This window comes from Nomascus leucogenys, chromosome 22a (genome assembly GCF_006542625.1).
Source record: "Nomascus leucogenys isolate Asia chromosome 22a, Asia_NLE_v1, whole genome shotgun sequence".
Classification (NCBI taxonomy): domain Eukaryota; kingdom Metazoa; phylum Chordata; class Mammalia; order Primates; family Hylobatidae; genus Nomascus; species Nomascus leucogenys.
Genome location: NC_044402.1, coordinates 101842152 through 101863996, shown reverse-complemented (window position 1 = coordinate 101863996; position 21845 = coordinate 101842152). Strand labels below are relative to the sequence as shown.

At 40.7% G+C, this 21845-nt stretch overlaps 2 protein-coding genes across 5 annotated transcripts in view; one reads left to right on the top strand and one right to left on the bottom strand.

Annotated features, from left to right (window-relative positions):
* STRADB (STE20 related adaptor beta) overlaps positions 1 to 18775 on the bottom strand; it is a 30073-nt gene extending 11298 nt beyond the window's left edge. The window contains exons 1-3 of the mRNA XM_003253946.3: positions 18499 to 18775; positions 15584 to 15690; positions 10974 to 11054 (exon numbers count right to left, since the gene is read on the bottom strand). Coding sequence (XP_003253994.2) covers positions 10974 to 11054; positions 15584 to 15595 — 93 coding nt within the window. The 5' untranslated portion in view covers positions 15596 to 15690; positions 18499 to 18775. The remainder of the gene's footprint in view (positions 1 to 10973; positions 11055 to 15583; positions 15691 to 18498) is intronic.
* Positions 18107 to 21845, top strand: part of TRAK2 (trafficking kinesin protein 2) — a 90885-nt gene continuing 87146 nt past the window's right edge. For 3 of the 4 annotated variants that reach the window (XM_030803951.1, XM_030803950.1, XM_003253945.3), the window contains exon 1: positions 18833 to 19095. The gene's annotated coding sequence lies outside the window, so the exon portion shown is untranslated. Of the gene's footprint in view, positions 18180 to 18832; positions 19096 to 21845 lie in introns of those variants that run through there. The other variant, XM_030803949.1, reaches the window with a different exon arrangement.

Genomic DNA, 21845 nt, shown 5'->3' with positions numbered 1-21845 from the left:
TGGCTTAAGACACTGTTTTAAGATCTAAAATGAATTTACCAATTGCTCATTGATGTTAGTTAGAAAGCTGTTAGCCTATGGAGAGGGCAGGAAAAGCAGATTTACAGATAGCAAGGAATACTTCCCAGTGTAATTCCCAGTAAAATGTTTAGGAGTTGCGAAGAATGTTAATTCTTCAGGATAGCTGACAATTGTACCAAGCGAAGAGCTGCAGGGACCTGTGAGGGATATTCTATGCTTGTGCTCTTGCTTCAAGCTAGAACCATATTTTGCACAAGATACATGCTCTGCTAGTGAAGATGTTAACAGTCAAGGAACAGTTTCCAGACTGCAGCCTATTAAAATTGCTGATGAAGTTTTTTGCAAGATGAATCAGATGGGAGGTCAGAAAGAAAAATCAAAGGAGATAGACCTCCTAAGTGAATGACCAAGTACTGATAGGTCTCATGGTGTGCTTTGGAGTGAGAGGCAGGTTTGCACCTGAACACAGTGACAGTGAAATAACATGGATGTATGAAAAAGAAGCATAAACTACTGGCTTCATATGATAGCCATGAGGGTCTCCCAATGGACCTAAGTACTCCAAAGGACACTTAGGAGCCTCTACAGACAGGTGGCAGGGGAAGGAAGAAAGGGGAAAAATAACATTACTATGTGCTAGGAATTGTGTTAACTCCTTTTCACATTCTTGGCTCTTTTTAATGAAGAGACAGAGATGGAGTTTGAAACAGTGACAGGATTAAATGTTCCCTAAACTTTAAGAGAGCAGGAAAAAAGGAATTATAAACGCATGGCTAAAGATGAATAAGGGTGACTATTGTTCAAGAGGAATGAAAGAATGTAAAAATAAATTCTACTATACGATTGGAAATAATCCTGATGAGAAAACAAATCAAAATAAAGCAATTTAGTTTCTCTTTTTTTCTGCCTCTTTACAATCTGATGGAAGCAATTCAGTTCCTTTAAAACAGGTAGTCTTCAGATAAACTCAGATTTAAAGACCACATAAAAGAGACAGAAAGAACATATAACAGCTTTAAAATTTTTTAAGTGATATCAACCTGTAAGCCTGTCAGGAAGGCTAGAGACGTAATGAACTAAGGCTTATAGTTCACAGGCTTGGAAAAAACGGCATAATGTTACTGGGTGATGGACTAAAATCACAACTAATCGGCCTCTATTTTGCTTCCATCTATTCCATTAGGGAATTAGTCTTATTTAAACTAGAAGGGACACATGTTGTAAATAAGTATTCAAAGCTCTAAACAGGTTGTTTTAAGTAGGTTCAAACCTCCAGGCCCAGGGCAATTACACTACCAAGTTTGCAACTATGGTAGAACTCAAAGATGAAAAACCAGAATAAAGGTAGCAAACAATGACCCAATTTTCAAAAAGGGAGAAAACTACAAAGGGGCAAGCTTGATGCTGCTGCCCACCAAAGTCAGAGATCAAATTATTCGGTAGGTGAATTATGGGCACTTTAAAAAGCCACATGGTCGTCACAACAAGACAACTCAGATTTACTAAGAGTAAATCATCCCAAACTAACCTCACTTCTCTTTTTCATTTGACCAGTTAGATGATAGAAAGCAAAAATTATGGCAAAGTCCTTGCCTTTGCTCTGTTAAACTTTTTAATGACTTCCTGAAAATGAAAAAGGCTGGCTTGAAAAAAGAAAAAGTATGCATCATGCATTGCTGGGCATAGCTAATTACCAAAAAAAAAAAAAGAAAGAAAAAAAAGAAAAAAAAAGGCAGGACTCACAATCATCCTGAACAGCTAGAAGAATGGGCCCAGATCAGGAAAATTTTACAAGGATAAATGCAAAACCTTACAATTAAGTTTAAAAAAAAAAAAGCAATAGCCTAAATACAAAATTAAGGATACCAGGTTTATGACTTGGAGGTTTCAGTCAATAGCATGATAGAGAAGGTTAAATAAAAGCACAATATTGAGCTACATTTACAGAAGCAAAATTGAGCAGACTGGAAGAGACAAGAGTTTCACTGTATTCTGAAATGATTAGTTAGTATCTGGAGCACCATGGATAATTGAGACACCACAATTTAAGAGGGAATTATAAAATGGTGATTGTAAAATGGTGATGCCTAGAGAAGGCAAACCAAGTTGGTAAAGGTTCCAGCAACAATGAAGGAGTTGGAAAATATTTAATCTGGAAAAGAAAATATTAAGAATATAGTTGCCATTTGCAAGTGACCAAACTAATATAGAAAGGTAAACAATTGTTCAGCGAGGAGAGCTGAGATCAACAGATAGAAGCTCCAGGAAGCAGATTTCAGTTCCGCATAAGAAATATGGAGTAACCGGTGCCATCCAAGTGTGGCTCAGGCATTAAGCTGCCTCTTTCCATTATCCTCTCTCCATTGATATATTTGGAGGTTGGACGACCACCATTGACAGTAGTTGAGCTACAAGGAGGTACAAGAACTGGAAGTGAAGAGGGAATGGTCAGCAATTGGAAGGCTAGAAAAAGAAAAGTTTTGATGCCCACAATGTCTGCTTGCAGTGAAAGGAAGTACTGTGATATGAATTTCAAGTACTTTGACAGCTGCCATTAGTTCTCCATTATACATTAAACTGCTTCTAATTATGATTTGGTTTCCCATGTAACTTTTCTATAAGAGTGGATTGATGATACAATGTAAGGGCACCATTTCCTCTGGCACTGGGAGACTGGGTTTATAATGAGCTTGATTAATGTGGATCTGATACTGAAATATGGATCCACTCTAGGTTTGCTGACTAAATCCAGTTTATGATCCTAAGAGGCTGAGGAACAGACCCTACAGCATAGTTCAATAATCGAGCCAATGAATAGCACTCTGAAGTGTTTTCAGAGAGATCCTGCCAGACTTTTACTTGTGGTGAAACATACCTTTCTGTACGTTTCTATTTTTCTATGATGACTATTTTTCTATGATGGAGCTCTTTTTATTTAAATTTCTACAATGAACTCTCGGAGATATTGTAGAGAACACTCCCTACATAAGTTGAAAATTAGACTAGATGGCCTCTCATGAATCACCGTAATGCTAAAATTGCATTATTTTAAAAAGCAGCATCTCAGCTCAAACATTACTGCCTTTCATTTGCAAAGGTTAACTATAGAAAATGAATTTTCCTACAGATAGAGGGGTTTCCAAAATTATAGGAGACATAAATCACCTGGAAAACCAGACTGTCCTCCAAACATGATATTTTAACATAAAATTTAATCCTATCTATAAAGTCCAGGCCAATGGAGAACAAGTTGTCCAAAGAAAAGACAACAGATGGTGTTTTACAGCATGACTCAGAGAGTGCACAAGGAAGTTTTTCTAGTCATCAGGCACCAGTTTCCAGCTGGTGTCAACTTACATTATACAACTTTTCCAATTCATTTTTCCATGAGAGACTTCAGATTATGCTTCTGCTTCTCTCACTGAAGATTTTAGTCTAACTCTACTAACAGAGAGAGATGTGACATTTCAATCCTTAAATTATAAAAAGGCTCCAACCTGAAGATTTGAAGGATTCAGGTGGCAGCTCTGAACGTTTGCTTAGTTCTAGGCCTCTCTCTCGGTAACAGCATGGAGACAAGAATCACTTTACTTTCTGCCTCACCCAAAGGGAATTACTTGAATTAAAACTCAGACTGGGAGGGAGGTGGATAAAGATGGCTGAACGCAACCCTCCAGCAATCTTCCCCCACCCTTCAGGAACACCAAATTGAACAACTATCCAAACAAGAAGGCACCTTCGTAAGAATAAAAAATCAGGTGAGCTATCACAGTACCTGGTTTTAACTTCCTATCACTGAAAGAGGCACTGAACAGGGTAGGAAAGACAGTCTTGAATAGCTGATGCCTCCCCTCCCGCATCCCCCGGGGAGGGAGAGTGCAGGGATTGTGGGACTTTGCACTGGAACTCGGTGTTGCCTGTCACAGCAGAGAGCAACACAGTAAAGAATTCAGCCAGCGCCCAAGGAGGGAGCATTTAGATCAGCCTTAGCCAGAAGGGAATCACCCATCCCAGCAGTTGGAACCTGAATTCCAGCAAGCCTTGTCTGCCACCACAGGCTGAAGCCCTCTGGGGTCCTAAATAAACTTGAAAGGTAGTCTAGGCCACAAGGACTTCAATTCCAGGGCAATTCCTGGTGCTGTGCTGGGCTTGGAGCCAGTGGACTTGGGGGGCCCATGACCTAGTGAGACACCAGCCAGGGCGGCCAAGGGAGTGCTTCTGTCACTCCTATTCCAACCCCAGGCAGTGCAGCTTGTAGCTCCAGGAGATTCTTTCCTTTCCCTTGAGAAGGGGAGAGGAAAGGGAAGAATAAAGACGACTTTGTCTTGCAACTTGGATACCAGCTCAGCCACAGTAGAACTGGACACCAGGCAGAGTCCTGAGGCCCCCATTCCAAGCCCTAGCTCCTGGACAACATTTCTAGACACACCCTGGGCCAGAAGGAAAACTGCTCCCATGAAGGGAAGGACCTAGTTCTGGCAGGATCGAACACCTGCTGACTAAGACCTTGCACCTTGAATAAACATCAACAGTACCCAGGCAGTACTTGCTGTGGGCCTTGGGTGAAACTCAGGGCCATGCTAGCTTCAGGTGTAAACCAGCACATTCCCAACTGTGGTGGCCACAGGTAGAGGCCCCTTCTGCTTGAGTAGAGGAGAGGGGACAGTAAAGGAGGCTTGGTCTTGCAGCTTGGGTACCAGCTCAGCCACAGTAGGCTAGAGCACCAAGCAGACTCCTGGGGTCCCTGATTCCAGGCCTTGGCTCCTGGATAGCACTTCTGGACTGGCCCTGGGCTAAAGGGTAGCCCACTGCCCTGAAGGGAGAAACCCAGGCCTGGCAATATTCACCACAAGCTGACAAAGAGCCCTTGGGCCTTGAGTGAACGCTGGCAATAGCCAGGCAGGACTCTGCTATGGGCCTGGGACAATGGTGGCCATGAGGAGAGACTCCTTCTGCCTGAGGAAAGGAGAGGGAAGAATGGGAAGGACTTTGTCCTGTGGTTTGGGTGCCAGCTCAGCTGCAGTAGAATAGAGCACAAAGTAGATTCCTAAGGTTCCTGACCCATGGCCCTGGCTCCCAGAAGGCATTTCTGGACCCACCCAGGGCCAGGTGGGGAGCTCACTGCCCTGAAGAGAAGGACACAGCCTGGCTGGATTCAACACTTGGTGACTGAAGAGCCCTTGGTATCCTTGAGTGAACATCCAGCTGGGCAGTGGTGGCTGCAGGCCTGGGGCAAGACCCAGTGCTGTGCTGAGCTTCAGGTCTGACCCAGTGCAGTCCTAGTGGTGGTGGCAACAGGGGTAATTGTGTCACCCCTCGCCCAGCTCCAGGCAGCTCGGCATGGAGAGAGAAACTGTTTGGGGGAAAAGTAAGGGAAGAAAACGAGATTCCCTGCCTAGTAATCTAGGTAATTCTCTCAGACCTTACCCAAGACCACCAAGATGGTACCTCTGTGAGTCTGCAAGAGTCACAGTTTTGCTGGGCTTGAAGTCGTCCCTAATGCAGATAGAGTTACAGTGACCAAAGCCTTAGATCACAATACTCAATTCCCTGTAAATACTTGGAAAGCCTTCCCAAGAAGGATGGGTACAAATAAGTTCAGCCTTCAAAGACTATGATAAATACCTAACTCTTCAATGCCCAGACATTAGTGAACATCCACAAGCATCAAGAACATCTAGGAAAATATGATTTCACCAAATGAGCAAAGTAAGGTACCAGTGACGAATCCCAAAGTGACAGAGATACGTGACCTTCCAGACAGAGAATTTGAAATAGCTGTTTTGAGGAAGTTCAACAAATTTCAAGATAACACAGAGAAGGAATTCAGAATCCCATCAGATAAATTTAACAGAGAGATAGAAATAATTTTTTAAAAATCAAGCAAATTCTAATTCAACTGACATACTGAAGAATGCATTAGTCTCTAAATAGCAAAATTGATCAAGCAGAAGAAAGAATTAGTGAGACTGAAGACAGGCTATTTGAAAATACAGAGAAGACAAAAGAAAAAAGAATATGAAAGAATGAAGCACACCTATAAGATCTAGAAAACAGCCTCAAAAGGGCATATCTAAGAGTTATTGGCATTGAAGAGGAGGTAGAGAAAGAAGTCAGAATAGAAAGTTTATTCAAAGGGATAATAACAGAGAACTTTCCAAGCCTAGAGAAAGATATCAATATCCAAGTATCCAAGAAGTTATGCAAGTATCCAAGATATCAATATCCAGTATCCAAGAAGGTTATGGAACACCCAGCAGATTTAACCCAAAAAAGACATTTAACAATCAAATTTCCCAAGGTCAAGGATAAAGAAAGGATACTAAAAGAAGTAAGAAAAAAGAAAGAACATATAAAGGGGCTCCAATACATCTTGCAGCAGACTTATCAGTGGAAACCTTACAGGCCAGGAGAGAGTAGCATAACATATTTAAAGTGCTGAAGGAAAAACTTTTTTTTTTTTTTTTTTTTGAAACAGAGTCTCACTTTGTCACCCAGGCTGGAGTGCAATGGTGCAATCCTGGCTCACTGCAACCTCCACCTCCCAAGTTCAAGCAATTCTCCTGCCTCAGCCTCCCAAGTAGGCGGGATTACATGCGTGTGCCACCACACCCAGCTAATTTTTTGTATTTTTAGTAGAGATGGGGTTTCACCATGTTAGCCAGGATGGTCTTAATCTCCTGACCTTGTGATCCGCCCACCCTGGCCTCCCAGAGTGCTGGGATTACAGGTGTGAGCCACCGCATCCAGTGAAAAACTTTCATAGTTTATCCAGTGAAAATATCCTTCAAACATGGAAGGAGAAATAAAGACTTTCCCAGACAAACAAAAGCTGAGGGATTTCATCAATGCCAGACCTCTCCTACAAGAAATGCTAAAGGGAGTTTTTCAATCTGAAAGAAAAGGATGTTAACAAGAAGTAAGAAATTATCTGAAGGTACAAAACTCACTGGTAATAATAAATACACAGATAAAAACAGACTATTATAACATTGTAATTGTGGTGTGTAAACTACTCATATCTTGAGTAGAAAGATTAAAAGATGAACAAATGATAACTACAATACCTTTTCAAAATAGTATAAGAAGATATAAATAGAAACACAAAAAGTTAAAAAACAGGAGGAATGAAGTTAAAGTGTACAGTTTTTATTAGTTCTCTTTGCCTGTTTGTTTTTGCAATCAGTGTCAAGTTGTCAGTTTAAAATAACATGTTATAAGATGTTATTTGCAAGCCTCATGGTAACCTCAAATCATAACATCTACAACACATACACACACAAAAAAATTAAAAACAAGAAACTAAAACATACTGCCAGAGAAAATAAACTTCACAAAAAGGAAGAAGACAGGAAGGAAGGAAGAGAATACAAAACAAATAACAAGAGCCAGCAGTTAAGTCCTTATTAATAATAACACTGAATGTCAATGGATTAAACTCTCCAATGAATAGACATAGAGTAGCTGAATCAATTAGAAAAAAGATTCAATTATCTGTTGCCTACAAGAACCACACTTCACCTATAAAGACACACATAGACTGAAAATAAATAGTGGAAGACAAATATTCCATATAAATGGAAACTGAAAAAGAACAGAAGTCGATATACACGTATATCAGGCAAAATAAATTTCAAGGCAAAACTTGAAAAAAAAAAAAGAGACATGGAAGGTCATTATATAATCCTAAGCAAAAAGAACAAAACTGAAGGAATCACATTACCTGACTTCAAAATTATGCTACAGAGCTATTATAACCAAAACAGCATGGTACTTGTATACAAACAGACACACAGACCAATGGAACAGAACAGAGAACTCAGAAATAAATCCATACTACAGTGAACTCATTTTTGACAAAGATGCCAAGAACATACACTGGGGAAAGGACAGTCTCTTCAATAAGTGGTGCTGGGAAAACTGGATATTTGTATGCAGAAGAATGAAAGTAGACCCCTATCTCTTGCTGGATTAAAAAATAAAATTGAAATGGATTAAAGACTTAAATCTAAGACCTCAAACTATGAAATTACTACAAGAAAACATGGAGGAAGCTGTCCAGGAAATTGGTCTGGGCAAAGATTAATTGAGTAATACCCCCAAAGTAGAGGCAATCAAGCAAAAATGGACAAATGAGATCACAGCGAGTTAAAAAGCTTCTGCGCAGCAAAAGAAAAGACAAAGTGAAGAGACAACCTACAGAATGGGAGAAAATATTTGCAAATTACCCATCTGATAAGGGATTAATAACCAGAATATATAAGGAGCTCAAACAATCCAATTTAAAAAAATCTAACAATCTGATTTAAAAATGGGCTAGATCTAGAAATAGACATTTCTCAAAAGAAGACATACAGTTCTGGGCACATTGGCTCACACCTGTAAGCCCAATACTTTGGGAGGCTGAGGTGGGAGGATCACTTGAGGCCAGAAGTTCAAGATCAGCCTGGTCAACATAGTGAGACCTCTTTTAATTAGCTGGGTGTGGTAATACATGCCTGTAGTCCTAGCCTATCAATAACCTGAGGTGAAAGGATTGCTTGAACCCAGGAGTTCAAGGCTGCTGTGAGCTATGATTACACCACTGCAGTGCAGCCTGGGTGGCAAAGCAAGATGCCATCTCTAAAAAAATAAAAATAAAAATAATTTTTTTAAAAGATGACTTACAAATGGCAAACAGGTATATGAAAAAGTGCTCAACATCACTGATCATCAAAGAAATGCAAATCAAAACTACAAGGGAATATCATCTCACCCTAGTTAAAATGGCTTTTATCCAAAAGACAGGCAATAACAAATGCTGGTGAGGATATGGAGAAAAGAGAACCCTCATATGCTGTTGGTGATAATGCAAATTAGTACAACCACTATGGAGAACAGTATGGAGGTTCCTCAAAAACCTAAAAAAAAAAAACAAAAAAAAAACTACCATATGATTCAGCAATCCCACTGACAGGTATATATCCAAAAGAAAAGAAATCAGTATATTGAAGAGATATATACACATCCATGTTTATTGCAGCACTATTGACAATAGCCAAGATTTGGAAGAAACCTAAGTGTCCATCAACAGATGAATGGATAAAGAAAATGTGGTACATATGTACAATGGAATACTATTTAGCCACAAAAAAGAATGAGATACTACCATTTGCAACAACACGGATGGAAGTGAAGGACATCATGTTAAGTGAAATATGGCAGGCCCAGAAAGACAAACCTCACATGTTCTCACTCACTTGTGGGAGCTAAAAATTAAAACAATTGAACTCATGGAGATAGAGAATAGAGGCCACTCTGCGGGGCAGAGTGGAGATGGTTAATGAGTACAAAAATATAGTTAGATAGAATGAGTAAGATCTAGTATTTGATAACATGACAGAGTAACTACAGTCAACAATAACTTATACATTTTAAAATAACTAAAAGTATAATTGGAATGTTTATAACACAAAGAAATGATTTATGCTTAAAGTGATAGATAACCCATTTACACTGATGTAATTATTACATATCACATGCCTGTATCAAAATATCTGTTACCCTATAAATTCATACATCTTCTATGTACTCCAAATTTTTTTTTAAAAAACCCTCAGATACTACGTCCTATTTTATGAAGAGAGAGGTAACTAGAAGACTAGAGTATTAATGAATAAAAAGCCAAATAACAGAAATAAAGACAGCTGAAGATAGGACTGGGGGTTAAATTATAAGCAAAATTAACTGGGATTCACTAATTTTGTAGCGAATAAGGCATTTGCAAGGTAGGTTCCATTCTGTAGTAAAAAATGCAGTATAAAGTATGGAATAAGGAGAGGAAAAGATCCCAAAGAAATATCCTTAGATATATCTAAGATACACGGGAGCAGAGCCAAATAAAAAGTATAAGTGGAAAGCCTTCACAGATACAATATTTGAACCAATTCTTTATGGATGAGGAAGCATTTCAAAGGTAGAAAAGAAAGAAGAGTATTTCAAGTAGAGAATGAAACTAAGACATATTCTACACCAGTAAGAGCCTTCATATTATGCTAATTTAGACTTTATCCCATAGGCTTTAGGAAGCCAATGGAAGTTTCAAAGCTGGAAAGCGATACAAGCAGGCCTGTATGGGTAGCATTGCTGAACACTGAACAGACGTGAGTGGTGGGAGAAGACTATGTGTGTGTCTAGGAGACTAGAGCCAACGAGTCCACCTGCAAGAGCCCAGGTGAGAGACAATGAGATCTAAGCAGTAGCAGTGCTCATGTGAAGTAGGGGATAGACCCCAGGGCATTTCAGAGACAGATAATAAATATGGGGGCAGAGGTAGAGGCTGTGTGAGGATAACTCTAAAGTTTTTAGTTAGGATGACATAGTAGATGAGTATTCATTAGACAAAGGAGGAAATACCATGAGTTGGTGGGTTTGAAAGAAGATTAAGGTTTTATTCAAACTGAGTAGAGATGCCTTAGAAAAATCCAATTGGAAGTATTCTAGAGACACATCTGTTGCCCAGGAAAAAGTCTGGGGTTGCAGGTAAAAATCTGAGAAGGATCAGTTCTGCTTGATGCCAGGGTCCCCTCAGGAAACCTGTGGTAACTCCAGGACAATCTGAAATCTGAGCAACTGAAGTCATAGGAATAGGTGAAACTGCTTAGGAAGAGCCACTTTAGGAAGAAGAGAAATGGCCAGTTATAGACTCCTGGAAAATGGCAAGAGGAAGGAAAAATAGTAAATGACACTGTAAAGAAAAAAGAAACAGAAGAGAAGTAGGAGTGAATAGTATTACAGAAGGCAAAGTTAGAGCATTAATTGTATTCAACCATTTTTTTTTTAAAGATGAGATCTCACTATGTTGCCCAGGCTGGTCTCAAACTCCTAGGCTCAAGTGATTCTCCTGCCTTGGCCTCCCAGAGTGTTGGGATTACAGGTGTGAACCACTGCATCCAGCCTAACCGTTTTCTTACCAAGTATTGATGGATACTGGTTTCAGACTGTTTTTCAGGTCTGAGTGATTCAACTTGTGTTCTTGAAGTGCAGAAGCAATCCTGGAAGTCAGAAATGCATTATATAAGTGAAAAATAAGTTACAGGATAAGCAGGGGTGGTATGTAGATACAAAAAGGTCTAATGACTACAGTGGGGAGCAGAGAGGAAGGGCAACTTGCAGGAACCTGGAATTGAAGCCAGCATCCACATCATGGAGGAACTCAGCATGGGAGAGAAGGGAGAAGTGGCTGGGCATGCAGACAAACTTCATATATGTGAGAATTTTACTTGGTGCTATCACTGATCCTTGCCCTCTTTTCTTGATGTCATAATAATTCATTTTAATTGTTGGTGTTAATTTTTAACTCTGTCTGTCAACATCACTGAGGTTTTCTTCTGAATATTTAGCCAAAGATTATTCTGCTATATTCATTATAATTATTTTTATTTTGATCCTCAGCTGTCTTCTTAAGTATAGAAACCATGTTTATTCACATTAAGCCACATATTGAGTGAAAAAATAATTGTTTTTAAAGGTAATAAACATCTAATTATAACTCAAAGCAAATTAAAAGAGACTTTTATTATCGCAATTTACATTTTTCTGCATATTAACCCATGGTTCTATTATTATTTATTGCCAGTAAAGAAATGTAACACCTACATGTGATTTATCACACCATCAATCAGTGGAGTGAAGCTGACCTTATACTATTTAGGAAGAAAAAGTATGTCAAAAGAAAAGTATAAACACATTGTGTGAGAGGCTTTTATAACAAGATATCTTCAATATTTGAAAAAATTTCTTTCTTTTTTTTTTTTGAGATGGAGTCTCACTCTATCGCCCAGGCTAGAGTGCAGCAGCACAATCTCGGCTTGATGCAACCTCTGCCTCCTGGGTTCAAGCAATTCTCCTGCCTCAACTTCCTGAGTAGCTGGGATTACAGGCACCTGCCACCACGCCTGGCTGATTTTTGTATTTTTAGTAGAGATGGGGTTTCATCATGTTGGCCAGGCTGGTTTTGGACTCCTGACCTCAAGTGTTCCGCCCACCTCAGCCTCCCAAAGTGCTGGGATTACAGGCGTGAGCCACCACACCCATTTCAAAATTTTTCATTTCAAGCATCTTATTTTTATATAAACACTAAAGTACAATATCAAATGAGTCTCTTAAGATATGTCTACCTATGTCTACTTAACACTTTGTAGTCAATTACTTAAATATAAATTTCCTTTTAAGATATGCCAGAATTTCTCACTAATCAAACTAGTCATTTTCCCAGTTAGCCTACATTACTGATTATTTTAACTTGAATTCCTACAGTCTGTATACTTTATAAATCTATTACAAAAATTTGGCATATATTCCCACTGTTTTATGTAAAACTCACCCTGAAGAATAGATGCTAACAGTGTCAAGATAGCTGTACAACTGATTCCTCTGCAGAGTTTCTAATGGCTTCCTAGGGTGAATAACATTTATAATAAAACAGTTTTTGAAGATACTTATTACTGTTGTTCATATTGAAAATATCCACCAGCTGGGCAAGACATTTATATATTGTTTGGTATTTATATATTTTTACAACACTTAGCTTGAATTTTTCACAACGACCATTAATAACCATTGCGCAAAAGAAGAATTAACAGCAGGCTAAAACTGCTATTCTTAGAAAATAGCTGCTTATAAGGTTGAGCCTTGGCTAGTATCTGGCAACTGGGATTTTGTGGAGGTTCCCTTCATAAGAATCGCTCACTGTGTCTAAACTGTTTGTGCAAATAATACAGTTTATGCTGAACACCTGGCATTTTTTCTGGGAGACTGGAATTTTGTTACTTGCTAGCAGAGCATGCCTACGTGATAAGTCCCCAATAAAAACCTTAAGTCCAAGTCTCTAATGAGCTTCCCTAGTAGACAACATTTCACATGTCACAACTCTGGGGGAACTGTGCATATACTATGGGACTCCACTGAGAAAAGATTCTTGAAAGCTTTTGCCTGGTTTCCTCTGAACTTCACCCCACATACCTTTTCCCTTTGCTGATTTTGTTTTATACCTTTTTGCTAATAAATCTTAGCTGTGAGTATGACTATGTAAGTTCTCTGAGTCCTCCTGGCAAATCACTAAACCTGGGGGTGGTTTGGAAGAACCCTGACACAGCCATCAAAATATACTCAAGCATTTAAAGAGCTGTTACCTCTAAAAAATGTGCATCACTTTATTGATGAAAGAGAATTTAAGACATATTGACCCCAATTTTTTTTTCAAAATAAGAGTTGTGATCTATGTTCTTAGTTTATAAAAATACAGGAAACATTTTATAAACTTACATGGCAGGCTTCTATTGCATCATCTTTATATAAAATTTCACAGCCTAAGAAAGTGATCACTATTAAATACAAAGACAGCTAAAACCAGCCAGTATAAGGAAGATATTTTTGCTCTCCCCACCTAAAAAATGTTAGCATATTCATTAGCTGCCCAGATTATAAAAATCACAAAATAGCCATATCTTATCCTTCAAAACATTTTTATATCCACACTGCATCAATCAAATGCTGGTGAACATAATAGCTCATGAAGAATCTACAGGCTAATTTCTTTCAGGCAGTATAATGATTTAAAATCATCTAGAAGAAAGCTCTCCCAGAATATTTTTGAATATAATTTCTTTATCCATTATCATAGTAGCCAAGTAAAAAGTAGTTAGACCTTACAAAGAAACTGAAAGAAGATATTTTACATACGCTGCTCCTTTGAAAACAGCATTTCTTAGTTCTCAAATAGAAGGTAAAACTTGAATGGGAAGGAATCCTTAAGTAAAAGTATCAACTTTATCCCAACTGCACAAATTTCTCATTTAGGAAAAAAAGTAAATATTTCGATTCAAAGAATTTAAAATATTTCACCATTGCAGAAAAATGTGATTTAAAGTTAAAATCATTAACAATATAAATCACCCATTATCACATTCTATTATTTTTCACAAAACCCATAATTATGGAATAATAGGCTAAGATATTCTTTTTCTAAAATTTGAAAGCCCTGGGCAACACACAGCCCTTTGAATCTCAGAATCCTCGCCTATCAAATGATGGGAATAGACTAAATGCCCTTTTACATCTTTTCCAACTTAAAAATTGATATAAAATTGTAAATCTTAAGTAATCCTTTAGAGTAGGGGTCGGCAAACTATGTTCCATGAGCCAAATCTGACCCACCACCTGTTTTTGTGAATAAAGTTTAACTGGAACACAGATACATTCATTCATTTATATGTTGCCTATGGCTGTTTTCATGCTAGTACTTCAGCAGAAAAGTAGCTGTAACAAAGACCAAAGGGTCTGCAAATACTATCTGGCCTTTACAGAAAAGCTTGCTGATCCCTCCTTTAGAGAATAAGACATTTCACCTCCGTGTATTTTCCACATACATAAAGCTTCTCTTTCAAGTGGTAAAGCTTTACTTTAAACATGTAAGTAATTGTGTTATGTATTTTCCAGATTACTAACAATACAGTCTTCTAACTTCATAGTTCTGCCTCTCAGCCTTGGTAATTGATAGAATAGATAGGCAGGTATGAGTCCGGCTCCAATTTTTTGCAATCTTGGACAAACTGAAAATGAGGATAATGCCACCTGCCCTGCTAAACTTACACAATTTGAAACTATGAAAGAAACATATGAAAGTATTCGTAAACTATAATCATCATACAAATATACTCATCCTTTTTTTTTCTGAGACAGGATCTCCCTCTATCACCCAAGCTGGAATGCATTGGCACGATCACAGTTCACTGCAGCCTTGATCCCTCGTTTGAGCGATCCTCCCACTTTAACCCTCTGAGTAGCTGAGACTACAGACATATGACACCACATCTGGCTAATATTTTATACAGACAGGGTCTCACTATGTTGCCTGGGCTGGTCTTGAACTCCTGGGTTCAACTGATTCTCTAGCTTTAGCCCCTAAAAATGCTGGGATTACAGGTGCGAGCCACTACACTTGGTCCACTCATTACTTTTTTAAAAACCACATTTTAATATAAGTATTCCCTATTCAAATATTATTATTATGTATAAAACAGAATGAACGTCCTCAAGCTACTTAATCTAAAGTAGATACCATGGATGTAAATATAAATAGAAAACCAGTTGGCTATACCTCATATATACATTGATTCAAATGATTTTATTTCGGTTAAGTCAAAGGGGTTATTTTTAATACTATTTGGCTTGCTTTTGGTCAGATGGAAATTTGTAAAAGGAATTTCTGAAAGATTTAAAAGATAAGGCATAGCTAACTGGTGTGGGTGGCATATCGAAGTATAAAACCTATGAGAAAAAGTAGATATGGGACAAAGGATTAGAATAATGAGCATATTAAAGTATACGAGAAGTTCTTTATGAAAGAAAGAAAAACTCAATGAGAATGTAATTCATTTCTCAAGTCCAGAAGTCAATCAGGTCAAAACAATATCTCAGAGCATAAGAATATCCCATCAGAATATGCCTTTTATTATGGCTTGGCATTAACATCCAACTACTCTGACAGAACAAAATCAGATCTATATTTACAAAAACTTACCAAAAGAGACATTGAATCACTTTAGTTGACACAGAAAGTGACAAAAATCCATCTATTCCAAAGAAGGCTTTTGTTTTATCTTCCTTTCAAGATGCAGATATATCCTACTATAAAAAACAAAAGCAAAATAATTTAGATTCACATAAAAGTTCCTTAAAGAACTAGTTGCCTTAAACCCATCCAATATTTAGGCAGCTATTCCTTGATTTCCGATATTTAGGCAGCTACTCCTTGACACAAGGAGACATTCCTGAAAAGTATCTTTAAAGAGCATTTATTTTTTACTGAACATTATTTGTGATCTGACATCACAACCAAGAAGCAGAGTGAAAACAAAAAGAAGTCCTGAATATTTCCAAAGCCTCAATATATTTGCATTTCTCCTTCCCTATCTTTTCTATACTGTTTTTTGTTTGTTTTTTAAAGAACGCTGAGCAAATTTGAAAGCAATGTAGAAAACCAATTTTTGGCCTACTTTTGATATAAACAGTGCACTTACAATAAACCCCAAGAATTTTCAATGGTTCCACATATTATAACTAAACTTTGAGACTTTCCAAAGCCCTTTCTTATTGGATTAATTACCTACTAAATCATTTCGGGTCCCTGACCAGAAAATATGGGAAAGAATCAGAATAACAGACTAGGAAATTAATTCAAGGAGATACAAAAGCACCACCCATGGTTTCCAGACCTTTATTAATAGAAAGGGTGGCAATCTTGTAAGTTTGTGGGTTCAGAGCATTCCTTTACATCTAACCAACATCATCTCTTTCATCTAAATTATGCTTCATTATTTCATTTTAAGTCCCCAAATTTGATGAACCCATCTACAAATATGTGAGCAGAATGAGAAAGGGAAGATTTTGTAAACCATAAAAACCATAAAGCAATATCCAATTTTACTGCTAAAGAAAGAGGTGAATTTATTCAGGATGTTCACTATGAACCAAAGGTAGAGATTGGGAGAAAGACGGACCTGAAAGGCTGTGATCATTTAGCCACCTACCATTCATTAGCCTCAATTTAAGGCACTGGAGTTTGCTGTGCTGCAAAAGGAGAAAAGCAATGCCTGCCCTGCCAACCTTCCAGGGTGAATGAAATCAAATGAGTTACATCTCAAAGTGCCCCTAATTAGCAAACACTGTATCAGCTTGAACTAGGCTTTGAAAGGTACACTCAAAGGTACTGACGGCAGTACAAAACGATAAGGCTTATTTGGAAAGCAGGTTGTCAAATGTTTCAATAACCATGAAAATATTCACACCTTTTGACCCAGTAAAATTCCCCGGAGTGATCTATTCTAAGGAGATATCCAAGTAAATGAAGAAACTACACACCCATAGTCAATACACCGTTAATCTGTTAACAGCCAAGTAATCATTACACAAGTGTTTAATGAATGGTTACCATGGGTCAGGCACTGTGGACACCCGCTGGTAATCAGGGCGGACAAGGCCCTGGCCACTTGTAGCTGACCTTCCCACAAGCAGAAGGGTTATGGATGTCATGATTAACCAAATTTTCTGGTTATCATGATTTTGTATCCTGCTTTTTTCACTCAATGTCAGCAAGTTATTACTGATTTTGTCTTAATAATGTGAAACTCCATTACGTTGTCTATATTTTTCTCTTTTTCAGAAAAGCTCAGAAGAAACAGACACAATCTGGTAGGAACTGTTAGTAATAAAAGGGTTGTCCCTGTGGGGTGGTTTAATCTCAGAGATTTTTGCCTTAGATAACACCAGACTATTAAGAGATAATTTTACAAGACATTTTGAGGTCAAGGCAGCAGCTGCACCCAGCAAAGGGGTGGGGGTGGGGGATTTGCTGTTATTATAATTTTCTCCGGCAGGCTCTTTCACGAGATATGAATATAAACCCTTTCTTTAAAAAAAGTCATATTTAAGAGACCTATATTTCGTATTCACAAGTGCATCAGTGCAGTCCCTTGCACTTGTATCTAAAACGCTAATTACGATAAAGCTTTATAAGTAATTTCAATTTGTTCCATAATAGAATGGTTCATGTGAAGACTTTGATCTGAAAGATTAACACTTTCTGTAGAAACCAAAGGGCGCATCTTCTTACAGAACACGGGTTTTGAGTTAATTTAGGCATTCAACAGAGGCCACTGTTACAGGGAATGCAAAAATGACCCGATGTAACTCTCTTTGTTGAGCTTTAAAATTACTGTAATTTTCAAAGTGATCTTGGGAACCCATAAAATCTTAACAAAGATCATAGCGACGCACAGTTCGGGAGAATTTTCCAAGCTTAGTGACTCATGCGTTCAACAAATCCTTACTGAGCGCCTACTGTGTGCCAGGCACCGTGCTAGGTAGGCGCCGTGTTACACATCCTTATCAAGTTTTGGGGAAAAGGTACTTGACAACAGACCCAGCAGGGAAAAACACAGCGTTGAATTGAAAAACCGAAGACAAAACGACACTCGAGTATTTAATTTTGTGAAAGGTTCCTTCCTAGTCCTGCTTTGGGGGACTTTGCAGCGAACTTGCAGAAGGCAGCAGATAGAGCTGGGGTCTGAGAGTGTCTTCGGTGTAACAACTCGCCAAGCCCGAGAGCGCGGCCAAAGGTGAGGGGTGCGGGAAGAGGGCGCCCGGGCGGCCTGGGCCCCGCGCACCTGGCACGGCCAACCCGGCAGGCACCACTGGGCGGGCTGAGAACCTGCGGCCCGGGGCCCCGCTGAGCCCGAGCTGCACTGGCGCAGTGGCCGCTCGCCACTTCGGGCCGCATTCTTGCCACGGCTCCGCCAGCCGCCGGTGCTCGGGCTGGAGGTGGGCTAGCGCGTTCCGGCCTCGGGCTTCCTGGGCGTGCGCGGACCAAGGCTCACTCCCTTACGTCCCCCACCGGCCCCAGCACCTTCCCTTCCCGGGCCTGCCTCCCGTCTTTACCCTAGCGGCGACCACGGCCAGCGACTCTCTTCAGGCTGCCAGCTGTGCGGACAGGGGCGGGCGCCAGAGCCGTGCTCGCGGAGGGGCGAGGCGAGCGCTCTAGGCCCGCTCCCAGCGCGGGGCGCGGGGCGCGGGAGGGCGGCGAGGCCGCGACCGGGGCTGTGGGCTTGGAACTCTGCCCCAGCCCCAGGCTACCCGCTAGGAACGCATTCGCCCCACCCGCGCCGGGGTCGCGGCCCCGCCTCCCTCCCCGGGGCTGGGCAGCGAGAAGGCGGGGCCTTCGAGCTTGGGGCGGGGCGGGCAGGAAACTACAATTCCCAGTAGGTCTTGCGCTGGGGCCGTGGAGGCCGCTGGGAGAGTGGGTCTCCTTTGGCTTCCCCAATTGTGTGGGGGCTGCCATTGACCCGGTGTTCGCCGCAGAACGGAGGTCGCCGAGTGATGATGTTGTGAAGTCGCCCGCCTGTCCCTGCCACGCCCGGGCGGTTGCTGGCAGTGGGAGCAGCGGCGGCAGCTTCGGCTGCTGCTTTCAGGCTGCGGCTGCATTAGGGGCTTCCTGAGGAAGCGCGGGCGGACGACAGAGGATGCCGAGCCACTCCAGTGAGTAAGCTGTCCGCGCACAACCCGAATTTGCCCTTGACATCTTCCCCGGAAAGCGGAGGGACCTCCTCGTCCCGAGCTCCTACAGTACCCGGAGGTCACGCGCGGACGTCGGAGCCGGAGGCTGGGTGCTGGAGGGCTGGGTCCGGGTCCCGCGGTGGGGAGTGGGTTGTTTCCTAAGTGTGGGTGCAAAGTAATGGGCGCTGGGCGCTGGCGTCGGGATTCAGCCCAGCTGCACTTCTGAGGCTTGGTAGCTTCTCATAGCGCCTTATACTCTGCCAGACAGCATCCATCTGGAGCCCCGTCTTTTAGAATGAGTGGCTTTAGGGTCGGGCATTAAACCTTAAGCCTCAGTCGCCATCTGTGATGTAAGTGGGAGGAGAGGGTATTGGAAAGAGCTCTTTCTGGGTCAAATAGAGTTCGGCTTTTCTTGCAATTGATTTTGAGCCAGATGCCACATATCTTGAAAAAGAAAAACGGCTGACTTTAGTTTGAAGCGTAAATAATAGATATTGGCACGTGTCCTTTTTAGTAGCAACCCAAAAATTGCCTTTCAACTTAAAAAAAAATCTGCGTCATAATAATAGGGATAAGTTCAGTTACTTGCTCTTGCTCTTGCTCATGCACCTTTTGCTTAGACCTGCTGTTTCTACGTCAGAAAAAAAAGTAACTTCACAGGAAATTCATCAAGTTGATGGAACGGACCATAGGAACAAAAGGAACACTTTCAGTTCTTGGTCTCCGTAAATCTTCCCGACCTTTAGATCTTTGCTGTTGACTTGGAAGTCTGAGGTACAGTAGTATCCAAATAGCACGTTAATGGTGGTGACATGACACTTAAAAACAAATTGTGAAGGACATTTGGAGGTGAGAAAGGTCAGGGATGAAGACATTTTATCATCCCAGCAGTTATTCCAACTTTTCTTTCTTTCTTTCTTTCTTTTTTTTTTTTTTTTTTAAGACAGAGTCTCGCTCTGTCGCCCAGGCTGGAGTGCAGTGGTGCAATCTTGGCTCACTGCAACTTCCGCCTCCCGGATTCAAGCGATTCTCCTGCCTCAGCCTCCAGAGTAGCTGGGACTACAGGCGCGCACCACCACGCCCAGCTAATTTTTGTGTTTTTAGTAGAGATGGGGTTTCACCATGTTGGCCAGGATGTTCTCGATCTCTTGACCTCATGATCCACCCGCCTCAGCCTCCCAAAGTGCCGGGATTACAGGCGAGAGCCACCACACCCAACTCCAGTTTTCTGTTTTTAAAATTAAGTAATGTCCAGCAAGTCTCAGACATTTAGCAGGCACATACCATGTGAAAGACAGTGTTTTGTTATCTTACACACTTATTCATATGATGGAAGAGGTTTGTTAGAAAGAACCAACATTTGGCCGGGCACTGTGGCTCACGCCTGTAATCCCAGCACTTGGGGAGGCCAAGGAGGACGGATCTCCTGAGGTCGGGAGTTCAAGAACAGCCTGACCAACATGGAGAAACCCGTCTCTACTGAAAGGAAATACACCAGCCTGGCCAATATGGTGAAACCCCGTCTCTACTAAAAATACAGAAATTAGCCCGGCGTGGTGGCGCGTGCCTGTAGTCCCAGCTACTCGGAGGCTGAGGCAGAAGAATTGCTTGAACCCGGAAGGCAGAGGTTGCAGTGAGCCAAGATTGCACCCCTGCACTCCAGCCTGGGCGACAGAGTGAGACTCCATCTCAAAAAAAAAAAAAAAAATTAGCCAGGCATGGTGGCACATGCCTGCAGTCCCAGCTACTGAGGAGGCAGAGGCAGGAGAATTGCTTGAACCCAGGAGGCAGAGGTTGCGGTGAGCCAAGATCGAGCCATTGCACTCCAGCCTGGGCAACAAGAGTGAAACTCTGTCTCAAAAAAAAAAAAAAAGAACCAACATTTTAGTATTTGCAATCTGCTAGGCACCCCAGGTGGGAGCTCTTCATACTTTAGCTCACTTAATCACTTTAACAAACCTATCGCACTAATCTGAGGCTCAAAGACTTTGCTTATGTAACAAGGGGAGATTTAAATCTGGATCTGCCTTGCTTCCGAGTCACAGATCAGGTAACTAATACATACTTCAGAAATTATAGACTTTAAAGGTTGAGTGGTTAAAGAGGATTGTCCAGTGTTATAGTCTAAGACTGGTTCCAACACACACCTTGGATATCTGGAATAAGTCCTGAACCCCTGCTTTAGTACTTTTGAACAAACTGATTCTCTCTGCCTACAATTCCCATTTCTTACTGAACTGCTCAGTAAGACCCTAAAAGCCCTTTCCAAATCCATCTCACTTATGTAAGAAATTATAAGACTGGACTTTTATCAAAAGGTTCTTTTCAGTTTACAGGTTTTGTGAGTCTGCAAATAAAAATATGACCCTGCTGGGTGTGGTGACTCACGCCTGTAATCTCAGCACTTTGAGAGCCCGAGGCAGGAGGATGGCTTGAGACCAGCCTGTTCAACATAGCAAAACCCCATGTCTACCAAAAATAAAAGTAAAAAATAGCTGGGTGTGGTTGTTTGTGCCTGTAGTCCCAGCTACCTAGGAAGCTGAGATCAAAGGATCCCTTGAGTGATGATGGCACCACCGCACTCCAGCTTGAGTGACAGAGTGAGATGCCATCTCTAAAAAAAATTAAAATACGAGCGGAGAAGTGTTATTCTCCACTGAAAGTTTCTTTGTTTTACTGCCCCAAATATGTTAAATACCAATATAAGGAATGAGACAGATAATGTCTTATTT